We start from the raw sequence: 12,521 nt of genomic DNA, 5'->3' as shown, positions 1-12,521 counted from the left end.
TGTATGGATTGTCAGTAAACTTTCCTGAATTGTGAAAGGTGCTGCCCTTCAAAAGGTTAGGCAAAATTTTCCAATTGTCTGATAAAGGTACTTTTTATTCTCTCATGGAAGTACCTGTTGCTACTCACCAGGTCCTACAAGCTGCTTTCATTGTCTCACCAGGAGTATATGTTTTCCCATTCAGTGTACATGGACACTGGCTAATGTGAACACACGTCCGATTCTTTGAGATATCATCAAGAACAGTTCCTGCCAAAGAAGATAAACAAAACATTTTTTCCCCATCCTCACTTAGCACTACAGTTATTATGGCTTGAGTGCTTTCTGAAATTAGCCTGAGAATGCTATTCTTGCACAGTCAGTGTCCATACTTGGAGATGTAACATGCAGGAAATTTTCTCCTAATTAAAATGAAACTGAATATTCACAAGTGACAACAGCTTTTGACTACTTTGTCATATGAAAGTGCAGCCAATTGTCCTGTTTTGAAATGCAAATGATAGTAATAATCACAATTTCTGTAATGAGTTCATCTTCAATTATTTTAAAGGGAATTTACAAAATTCCCATAATACTGCAGGAATCCTCTGAGGTATGCTACCTCTTTGTGGTGCCTGATCAATGTATATTTAAGTAAAGAACTTTAAGCAGATGGCATATCTTTATCCCATCACAAACCATGGTCTTGTGAGGAAAATGTATTCTTGTGTTCTTGTGAAGAGTGACCAGCCATCTTTAAGGACCACAATTACTCAAGATTGCAGGTACATTATGTTACCTGAGAAAGAGCAGTTCTAGCAGCACAACGCCCTGAAATGCACAGCTAGTTCATTATTAAGCAGTCCATTCCACTTGACTGGATATGTGCAAAAAACATTTGTGTGATCCATTAAGAATATGATGAAATGATACCTTCTGGACAAAAGCAGCCATAGGTACAGTGACTGGAACAGCTGTACTCTGGGTTGGAACAGGTTTTAACACACGGAGCACCACATTCCTCATAGATTTGGTTTGCAGAACATTTTCCCACAGCTGCAACAAACAGTGGGAGTGTTAAGATTTTTAAAGTGTAAACATAGAATATTTCATCTGCTACCTAGCAAGGAAAAGACCTTCTGATTTCTGATACTAACATTCTTTTATCCTGCCTCAATATTCATTACATTTTTTGAGTATTCTTTGTTACCATCATATATTCACTCTCACTTTCTTTCATATTTCTTGCCCAAAAAATTGGAAACATTTTTTTCAGAAGCTTGGAGAATGGCAAACAGGCCACAGTGCAGCCTAATGAAGTACCAAAAATCAGATTTTTTGTAGTACTTAAAGGTTTTACTTCCAATCAGTCATTGTAAATAAGAAGGTTGAACATCCAAAAAAGGACTATTGAAAATGATCTTTGAATAAAGGGAGCTATGGCAATTATTAGCAAAAAGGTTCAAAGACTTCAGGGGCTATCTAAAAGTGCTCTCTCTTTACTGGCTAATTTTCCAAGTACAGTAATAAGAAAACTGTTCTTAGAGCAAGCAGCCTCCTGTAGGAAACTTGAGACATTAAACAGTTTTCACTTGGTGGATGTTTATCTGTTTTATTGTCACTGATCTAGACACAGGAGCTATGTTTTGAGCTTCTTTCTTTGAGGTTTCCCTGCTCTCCTTACAGCTTTATCAAAGACCACTGTTCTCTGCAAAAAATAATTTGTTTGATTAAAGACAGTAGAGACTTTTTAAAATATTCCAGTTATTATCATTATCCCTCTGTTCAAGACACAGAAAAGTTAAGCACAGTCTTTCATGAATAAACCATTTGAACTTACAGCAGAAATTTTCAGTTCTCCAGTTGAACACCATTTGGTGGGACATAGCACATTGCCTGGAATACTCTGACAGTGTAGAGCAAGTGCAGTTGTTTTGTCCTGGCTCACTGCAGTCCTGCATATCAAGCTGGCAACGAATGACAAACCTATCCTTGGGCACACTGCAGGTTGGTGACACCAAATTAAGTAACTGAGAGCAGATCATGGCCTAAATAAAAAGAGAAAGAAAACTGTTCTTTGTGGTGTTTCCTTCATGTGAAAACCACAGTGGAATAAACTACTAGCTGTGGTTTTCTTATTGGTTTGTTTGCTTTTCGCCCTAGAGTTTAATAATGTGTATTTGAATTCAAATGTGTGAGAAATTCACAGATAGAAGGAAATATAAATACATTGTACAATAGAAAGAACTTGATGAAATAATTCCACTTCTCATATTGAAAATTAAGTCACTTTCTGTGCCATCAACCCCCCTAAAAATGGATGAGAGCATTACACACAGGAAATGTGTTGTCTCATGGCAAACATGAGACAACATGTTCCATGAAAAACATCCCAGATGTGAAGATAACAAAATTCATTCCTCTTTGAGCACATACGTAGTGCATTTCTGTTACCTGCAGGTTTGTGTTGCCTATCATGGTACCTATTGCAGTGTAAGGTCTCAAAGGTTGCCAGGCACACTGATTTTCTTTTCATTTAGAACTGTAAGTGATAGCAGTTGATGGTGGTTGTCCCTGTTATCAGTGCTGTTATCTGGCAATATGTTTTAGGCATTGTGAATATCTTCAAATCTGTGCAGCTTATAGTGTCAAGTGCAGCTTATAGTGTCAAGTTAGATAAAAAGTTCTTAAAGCTTCACTGGTTTCCATGAATTTCCTGTGATGACCTGCATGGAATTCCAGAAAGCTCTGAGCTAAATGCTGGTTGATTTTTATGAGTGATATAAATCTAACCTTAAAAACACCTGTGGGATTTTATTTAAATGTATTTTAATGCAAAGAACTCCTTTTCTTTCTCATATCATGCTATACAGATGTTGACTTTATCAATTTTCATGGAAGTAATTTTTATGAAATCACTGCCTCTCTGCTGTTTATTTCTATCTGTCTTGCCCCCTGCTAAGAATATTGCTGCAGAGAAGCCAAGAAGATCTTTCTTACATATTTTTTGTGAGGAACAGCAGAAATTGGTATCTCCTCGGACAGGCAGATCTCTGATGGATCATCCATTTTTTGTAGGGCAGCAAATTTATATGTATCCAGCAATTTACCTGGAAATTAAAGGGTTATAATTTGTCAGGAAAAAGACTGCATTGATTTGTTTACTTGTTGCTGTGATGTAGCAAAACTCAGATTTTACTCTTTGACTGTTAAATGTCCTACTAGTTAATTTTCCCAATGATAAAAACTGCCTCTTGTGGAAGTCAGGAGAGTGTGAACCTTACCACATGTTTCTAAAAGATAAGAGTCCTTATCACTTGTTTGAGGAACCCATTATATTATGCTCATAGCAGATAACAGAGTGTAGCATAATCATATGCGGTATGTTGGTGCCCCATGGGACTGTTTTACTCAATTCTGGAAAACAGCAATGCTATCACAGTATTCAGTTTTCACCTTGACTCACTTTAACTTGTTCTCCTCCTGTCTGAAATGTCTCTTACCTTCACGCACAAATTCATTCAATTCATAACCATCATAGTTCCCACACATTCCACACGTTTTCCCCATGTATTTTTTTTCAGCCAAAACCTAAAATAAAATACAACAAAACATTTTAAAGGATCACCCTAAGTAAAATTATCTATACAGCAATAACTTTCTCAAACAAGTTCAGTTCAAGCACCCAATTAAAAGTGATTCTTCTCATTAATTTCAGTGAGTTTTTTGGAGGAAGAATTTTGTAAGCAGTGAAGTCTTTTCCCAATAGGCAAATAACAATTCTTAAAAATAGTATTTAATAAAAAGGATAAGATCTGAAGACACAGGGAATTAAGGGGGGATAACATTCTAAGGAGCCAGGGAAAAAAAAGAAAATAATTCTGAAGCCTTCCTAATATCTTTGTTGACAGAGTACAAATTTCAAGTTTCTTAAGAAACTTAAGGTTACAGGAAGAAAATCTATTTTCAGAAGAAGGTTATTCAATTCTCTATTATTCTGGAGACTAAAATGGTAATATTACTACTGACTACAAAAAATGAATTATCATGAAAATCTTAGATCAGAGAAATAAAACCATATTCTTTGTATAGTCAGATTAACCCATCGGAGTAGCATTTTCTCTGATATATGTGATGATAATGCTGATACATCTCCCAGACAATTTACTACATCTTCTTGTTTTACCAAACAATCAATTTAGAATTCAGTGTCTTTTGTGGCAATAATATCACAGGTCTCACTGAGAAAATGTATTGGGGATTTTGAAGGGAAAACCTGAAAAGATTCAGTAATAAGAAAGAAAAAATAAACTGGTAGAAGGACTCAATATTTGAAACCAAAAGATGGCCCAGGGAAGATCAATAAAAAAGACTAAACTGTGCCATACAATATTGAGTTCGACACAACTTTAAATAACATCTCTTAAGCAAAACATTGCAGCTGCTGGAATACCCCTAGGAAAGATTAAAATGTGTGAAAGTATCCACGAATCTCAGCACTGGTCCCTTTAGCTAAATACCAATGCTGCTAACTACCAAGTGAAAGTAACATGCAAAGCTGTTTATTTCAAGAGGAATAGATAAAACAGGAAAAGAATAAATACTAAAATAGTAAATACATGCAAAAGCACCCATTAAGTTCAGAGAGTTCTTGCCATTCCAGTAAATCAGTGAGAATTTTCTTCTCTGCTGTAGAACATTTTACTAACCATGAGGTAGTCATCATTGTTCCACATGACCACCAGTTCCATCTCCATCAGCTTGGCTACCAGGCGGATGTTGCATCCGTAAGGTGCTATTTGGATTCCACTGCTGGTGTAAGGTAACTGAATGACACTGAAATAAGGTGAGAAGAGAAGCCAACCTCATAGCAAGATTATGCAGGTATTAGTTATTTATTTTGGATATGATACACACCCAGTCTGAGTACTTGCAGCAACATGAAACAGAATTTTTTCCCTTATAACTGTGACATTTCAAAATGTGTGAAAGTTTCTGTTGATTGAAAATCTACATGAGCAGTTTCATAGAAGGATCACAAAAAAATGGTTTGCATAGTGATTCTACTACTGACAATGTTTGCACAGGACTTGGCATATTCACTTAGTTTAGTTTTATTAGAGCATAGTTATATATTTCAAGAACCATGAAGTTGGTGTGAAATTAACGTTGATTATCCCAATGAGAGTCTATGGAGTTTTAATATAAGAATTATGACTGAAAACTGACAAGATCAGAGAAACCTATAAAGAAAATGTTCTAGAGTGCGAGTGCTTGATGGGAAGCAAAGGAAGTAAAGTCCAGTTAGGTGTGTTACCTTTAGTAATTTGTTAATTTATTTTTGACATAAGCAGTCATCAGTGCACCTACTACATAAGTCCCTGCTCCTGCTATATAGCTCCCTGCCTTCTCTAAACACTCCACACCCCATTCATGGCAGAATCTTACCCAACACTCCTGATGGAAATGCTTCCTTTCTCAACAATGACAACAGAAGGCCCAAGCTCAATAATGATCCTTGCAATTTTTTTGTCTAGCCCACGACGGAACTGGATGTTGAAGTCTGGGCTGGTCTCATCACATACAGTTGCAAAGATGTAGTTGCAAGTCCCAGTGAAGTCATATTGGTATTTATCAAAGGTTGAAAAATGCCCTCCTCCCCAGGTAGAACAGGAATCTTTGCTCAAAACTATAAAAGAGAAAGAAACATGGATTTAGCATATTTGCTCATTCTTCTGATTAGCATTTCAATTATAAATACTAGGACAAGCTATTAAGCTTCTGCTCAGATTAATTCTGTAAACAACATTCTAGCCCTCTGTTTGGTTTTTCTATTCTTTTGTAATCTCAAAATTTTATCTCAAGTCAGAAAATGAAACAATACTAGGAGTGAGAGCAATATTCTCATTTACTGTAAGCAGAAGAGAATTCCCTAACTTTCTAGCTTGGGAAAAGCCTTTTCAACTCCTATGGGTAATATAGAGATTTAATTTCTTATTTCAGGCTGCTAGGTCTGTTTGCAAAGGTGACAGCTTGCTACTGGGCAGAGCTTTAACATCTCAGGCACAGCATTTACCAAGCTGTACTTGGCATTACTGTATCATGATTAACCGCACAGTCAAATGACTAGGTACCCAAAGATAGTCTTCAAAGCCCAACTTGTAATTCCACACTTCATGTGACAAAGTTCCAGCCATTTTTATAAATATACAGATTGTTTTAATCAATTTTCATCTTTAAGAAGTAGTCTGGAAAGTTCATCTAAATAGACAGATTTTCAGATGTGGAAATGAGTCAAAAAAAAAGAGATACAACTCCAGCACCTGCTGTTAAGATAGTTCTGCACCTGGTTATAGCATTTGAACAGTCCCTCTGAAGCTGATCATTTTATTGAAGTACCTAAAATTATGTCCTCAGTTCTGTATTTCCAGACATAGTTGTTACTTTCATTTTTAAATTATTTTTGCTTATGGTATCATATGAAGCTCAGGTATCTTAGTATATATATCTTAGAGTTACAAAGTATCAGATAAGCTTATCAAAGTCTACATGCAATTTACATTTATTGTTTTAAAGCCAAAATATCTCTTAACTGTAAAGGAGAGATCAAATTACTGCAGAATGCTACTGGTTTTATTCAAGTCATGCAGAAAATACTGTTTCCCAGTGAGCGGTTACCTGCTGGCAAAAAGTACTCCTCTTCCACACTTCTGTTCTGTCCTGAAGGTCTGACTGGAAAATAAGAATTGGCTGATTGTTATCATTGATCCTTCATGCCCAACTCCAGCTAGTTTAATATACTGTGCCTGAGTGATACTGACCACCAAACCCCAGAGTGTGCCAAGGAATGATTACCCAGGGCTGCACAATGTTCAGAGTGCAAGAGGTGCCCCTTTCAATAAATACAGGAGCACAGTCACTGTAATTGTTTTTATTTAATTCTTATCAAAGAAAAATAACAAATGGGAATGTCAACAACTCAAGGAAGTTTAAATACAGATTATGTGTTTGTCTTTTGAGTTCAGCTTTTACTAAATAATATCTAGGGATTTTCTTTTAATTAGTCTATATCCATGCTCTACTGTTTCTCTTGTTGTAAGAACAGACAGCAGACAGACATGAGTTCCTGAATATTTGAGAATTTTTTGTCAGATTAAAAGTCTTTCAACTATTTTTACTTTAAGGATGAACTTCATGTAGCTTCTCTATGCTTATACTGAATGAGAATTCTCCTAATTCAAGCTACTCTCAGTTTCTTCTGCCTAAATAAATGCTTATTATAATAAATTTTCATTTCATATAATTATTTTTGTTATACACCTCCACATTTTCCCCAAACTGGATAAAGAATTTCATTCAGCCACTGGAATGCAACAAGCTTTGGAGTACAGAGAATGGAATTCTAATGGTATGCAGAAGCAAAGCATAATATTTTAGTGTAAAAACATTAAAAATATGAATTACCAAGAAATTGGCTGTAAATAGAATAGGATAGAAAAAAAAATTGGAACATTAGGACTGATGTCCTTACTTATTTTAGAAAGGATATTGTGAAAATTTTGTGTTTTCAGAAGGGCTATAACCTTTTGTATCCCATAGCAGAGGAACATCATGTCCTGTAAAATATATCATGTTAGCATGATGACATTCATTCCTTCCTGCCATGAACATGGCAAACTAAATGACTATTGAATGAACTTCAAATTTAGAAGTCAGTGTCTCACATTTCTTCAGATAGGGACATGTGAAAAAGTGTGTTGGTTCTGCCTAAGGGTTGTTGTAGCTCTGTATTTTATTTCCAGCAGTGACCATTAACAGCCTGCCCAAGGGAAGACTACCATCAGATCAGGCATATATACTTCCACAGATACTTCTCAGCCTCCAATTATTTTCAGTTCAGGGAATTCTGTGAGGCTATTGAGGTTTTTCTGCTTACCCCTCCCTTGTGCTTCCAAGTCCTTGTCAACCATCATTTTGAACAGAGCCAAAATTTCTTTATAGCAGGAAATTCCACAATAACTACAGTCAAAATTTACCATTAAATTTTAATAATGAGTTAATGTTTTAAGGATACCTGCCTTTCCAACCATACTTCTGATATCTAATATTTTAAATATTTTAAAGCTATAATATGCAATCTTTTTTTTGTTCTGGCATTGTTTTACACAAGTCAGATAGTAGTAGTAACTCACTATTTATATTTCTCAGACTCAGAAGGACTAGCACAAATTTACAGTAAGTAGGTGGCTGGAGTTAATTTTGCATACAGATTTGGATGGATGCACACAAGTCATTCTTTGGAGTTAAGGGAAAACTGCTGGTAAACTACCAGAAGTGTGGCAGCAGCTGGCACACATTCAGCTGAATGCTGAAGCAGAGATCTGTCCTAGTCTGACCCCACTCTAGCAACTGGCTATAAAGGTGAAGAAGAAATATTCCACACTCTGATTGCCTATTTGCATATAAGTTTGTTTTAACCTGAAATCTTATCTATATGAAGAATATAGATAGATCTTATCTATATGAGGAATATAGATAGATCTTATAGATAAGATCTTCATATAGATCTTATCTATATGAATCTATATCTATATATATATCTATATCTATCTATATATATATCTATATACATAGATCTTATCTATATGAAGAATTTATTTTCCTGCATTTTGCAATATCAAAAAAATCCATATCCTAAATTTTTAGATGGCATTAGGCAGTAATATGTAGGAATGAAAATCAAACATACCACGAAAATTACCCCAATAGCATATTTCTAAGTGTGGAAGGCTATTAAACTGCTCACAGTTTCTATCCCTGGGTATCAAAACCTCAGCATGGCACGCTAAAGCACTTTCCATTTAGTTTAAAACTTACCACAGTGAGACAACGCATTTGACAATCTTTTTACATGCAAAGTCTTCTTTCGGAATTTCTAAAATTTAATGCTTCAAAACATATGGTCCTTGAGGCAAAGACTTATTTTTATTATGTGGTTTGTACAGTGCCTTCTGCAATATGGACTTGATACTGAATAGAGTTGTCACTCACACTTAAATGCAAACATTATCAACTAGGTCAGACACTTACTTCTTTGCAGAGATTCTGTCTGTTTTTGGAGAAGAATGGGAGACCAATAATTTCCTTCAAAAGCTGTGAAAGGAAAAAGACAACACAATTAAGTTATTCTCTGAGCAAAAGAAGTTGGATATTTGCATATTTATTTTGTTTTTAAGCATGCTTCAAGTCAAAGCAGGGTCAGCACATATGAATTGTGCTCTGTCACACAAATATGAATGACAATTATCATGGAAAATCACATAATTCCTGTTACATAATTAGGTAATAGAAAATTCTTCTGTACTGGACAAATGTTTCCAAAATTTGCCAGAAATCCTATGCAATATGGCAGCTCCTATACTTCATACTAAAATCCTATGTTCCTGTTTAAAAAAGTGGGATAAATCTTTACTCATGTTTTTGAGTTCTTGTTTCACCACCTGGGTAGACGTAGTGGAAGAAATAGCCAAAAGTGTGAAAATATGGGGAAAGTATTGTCCGGTGTGTTCTTCACAAGAACTGTGGGATCAGGAGCTGAAAAGCAGGAAATCCCCAGGCGTAGCTGTTGCTTTTGCTGCTCACGTTAAGGCAGAATGATGCAAGCTGCTCCCTTCCACATACCTCTTCACAAAGCTGGGTTTGCTTAGGAGAAGCCAAGGAATGTTTAGCAAATGCTGAGTGCAGTGTGGTTCCTTTTCCATGTCAAACACAGACCTGCTGCATGAGCACAACTGTTCCATGTTTTCACACATACCCAAAGGCTCTTTCACCCAGGGTTTTCCTCCAGCACTGCTGAAGTGAGCTCTCAGAGTCAATAGCTGGGTGGTAAAAACTTAAACAAGATACAGGAATAAAAGACCTAAGGTGCTCCAGAAATGTGCTACTCAAATTTAAATTTTCTCATATCTGCTCTTTCTTACATAGCAGGAGCAAGTATCTTGTAGAACCCATATAATCCTCAATTACATGTTTAGGATATTTTGCAACATAGAAAATGTTGTGGCAGAAGGTTTCTTTTATCAAGTAAGCCAGGCCAAATCCACATAAATATCTGTATATACACTACAGCTCTGCAGGGTGCTGTTGCTTCCTTGGATACTGCAGCGAGTGGGAGCCTCCAGGGAGCTCACCAGCTGTAGCAGATTCTCAGCCAATTACATGCTGTGCCGCTGAAGGTGAAGTACTATTTGCCATGTGCTACCTCAAGGGCTGCAGGAAAACAGGTGAGGCTCTGCCTTTTATGTAAGGCTAGGTTAAAGCAGAAGAGGGAATTTTGGAACTGAGTGTTTCAGCACATCCTTTTGCTTTGGAGCTCAGATGCAGACATCTCCAATATTCCCATCAGTCTATACCTCAATTCTGCTATGAAACAGTACTTGCTGAAAGAAGATGTTATCTGGATAAACTAATCTAAGTTTTTAAGAGCTAAAATACTATCCTGGTAGAATTGTATACAATGAATATTTTGGCATAAGGGAAAGAAATCAAGGATATAAATTCAGTGACAGAAGTGCTCCCATCCTAATTGTTCTAATAGCTTAAAATGGCATTTATCTCAGCCACTCCCAAGTCGTCTGACACACTCATCACAAAATCATTCTAATCCTATTCACGCTGCCTTGCTGTCTAGAACTGGTCAGCACTGGTCAATAATTGAGATTTTGCCAATGTTTTAAAAAACCTCCACAGTTGGCCTGCAACTCAGCAGGCATTTCCAAAATCCAGCATGCTCCTTCCAAGTTCCTAGTGAACCGTGCATCACAGTAAATACACCACAAAAGGAACAGTCAGTTTGTGGCTTTCAAACCAACACTCTTCATGCCCAGAGTTGCTGGTGCCTTTTTTGAATGCCTGGATTTTGATACCTGCATTTGTTCAATAATCTATTATTGCTGGCTTTGCAGTTTTCCAATCATTACAGTTTAATCCTAAACTTCAGACACTACATGAATGGGATTTAGAAGTGTGTAAAAGCTGCCTTCCAAGCATATTAGATTTCCAGGGATTGAATATATGCCTAAAACATAACTTCAGGTCAGATCTATCTATAGAGCTTGATGTAAAGCAAAATGTCTAATGAACAAATATTTTAGGTTAGAACAGACAAATCAGTTTACAAAGCTTGTTTGGTAGCTTTTCAAACTCAAGAATCTAAGCACTGCAAACAAAATTGAACATGTACTTCAGGTTTGGTGAAGATTGAAAATGACTATGGATATGAAATCCATTTTAACTTTTTGCCCAAAGACTAGCTAATAAAACAAATACAGAGCCATCTGCTATCTGCCAATCAGTCTGTATCCTGTCAGATCAAACTATTATACTAATAACACTACAGTAATTATTCTCAGCATGTGCCGCCTTTTCTCACACTTAACTCTGAAAAGGATAGTTAAATCTTCCTGGCAACACTATCAACTAGAAGCACACAAAATGGCAGATTGTACAGATGTAGCAAGTATTATGGCTATGCAGAAGTTGTATTTTGCATTCATTTAAGATATTTTCATTAAAAAGGCTGTCCTAGTGTTAAATGAGATTTCTAAAATACTGAAATCTTCCTTTCTGACATTTTACCATTACTGCAAGTATTCTGTTTTCCTTTGAGAAATTATATTAAATACTTATTTTGAATTATCTCAACAGAAATACTTATTTTGAATTATCTCAGTAGAACTTTAACTAGAGTTTCACTTCTCTTGGATAAAGGAAGGTTTTACTTCCAATTCCCACTCTTCTCCATCTGGCCAACTTCCTTGAGATTGATATCTGTGGAAGTGCAGTTTCTGTGAGGCCAGCCTGTCTAGTTCATGGCAGCAGTACAAACCAGGGAACATGACTTACTATGAAGAAATAAGTAATTTTGTTCCTATACTCTGGTTACTATGAAACATCCCTATGGGAAAATACAATTTCATGTTGTAATGGCTTCAATCAAAGTATTTCACATCAGATAAACAAATGAAAACAAAACATTGAAATGAAATCTTTGTACTTCCAACTTGCAGAAATAATTTAAAATCTCTGTTTTGTAAAAGGTTCAGTTTTTCTATTCTAATTGGAGCCAAACAGAAATGTTGAAATGTGAGATGTTCTGGAAAGGACCAGAACTTTCAAACAAATGATAGAAGCCTAAAATTAAACTTAACACTGAGGGTACTGGTAGAGCTGTAGCTGTAATACGAGTTATCATTTGCACATGTTCATGATGATTTCTCTTCAGTATGAAATTTTTACCTCCTTTTGTCTCTTGCAAACAGATATGTGAACAGCATAAATCAAGGTGCCTTTCTCATTACATACTTCATAAGAAAAAGTATGACTATACACAAACCTCTCAAAAGGATCCATGCAGTTTTGATTATTGAAATAGCTAAATGGGTGAAGGCTGAATTTAATCAATGAATCAGCATCTCTTATTAAGAAAAGGCTGCAACTAACACTTTTAATCAGGTTTCAAACTTCTGTAGATTTTTTTTTAC

At 35.9% G+C, this 12,521-nt stretch overlaps 1 protein-coding gene across 1 annotated transcript in view; it reads right to left on the bottom strand.

Moving 5' to 3' along the window:
- The window catches only part of MUC6 (mucin 6, oligomeric mucus/gel-forming), a 55,957-nt gene that overhangs the window by 26,135 nt on the left and 17,301 nt on the right, over nucleotides 1-12,521 (bottom strand). The window contains exons 3-11 of the mRNA XM_053980696.1: nucleotides 9,070-9,132; nucleotides 6,658-6,711; nucleotides 5,428-5,668; nucleotides 4,689-4,815; nucleotides 3,483-3,570; nucleotides 2,980-3,089; nucleotides 1,820-2,027; nucleotides 913-1,035; nucleotides 129-249 (exon numbers count right to left, since the gene is read on the bottom strand). Coding sequence (XP_053836671.1) covers nucleotides 129-249; nucleotides 913-1,035; nucleotides 1,820-2,027; nucleotides 2,980-3,089; nucleotides 3,483-3,570; nucleotides 4,689-4,815; nucleotides 5,428-5,668; nucleotides 6,658-6,711; nucleotides 9,070-9,132 — 1,135 coding nt within the window. The remainder of the gene's footprint in view (nucleotides 1-128; nucleotides 250-912; nucleotides 1,036-1,819; nucleotides 2,028-2,979; nucleotides 3,090-3,482; nucleotides 3,571-4,688; nucleotides 4,816-5,427; nucleotides 5,669-6,657; nucleotides 6,712-9,069; nucleotides 9,133-12,521) is intronic.

The sequence above is a fragment of the Vidua macroura genome, chromosome 6 (genome assembly GCF_024509145.1).
Source record: "Vidua macroura isolate BioBank_ID:100142 chromosome 6, ASM2450914v1, whole genome shotgun sequence".
Lineage (NCBI taxonomy): Eukaryota > Metazoa > Chordata > Aves > Passeriformes > Viduidae > Vidua > Vidua macroura.
This window is presented reverse-complemented; position numbering and strand designations above follow the sequence as displayed.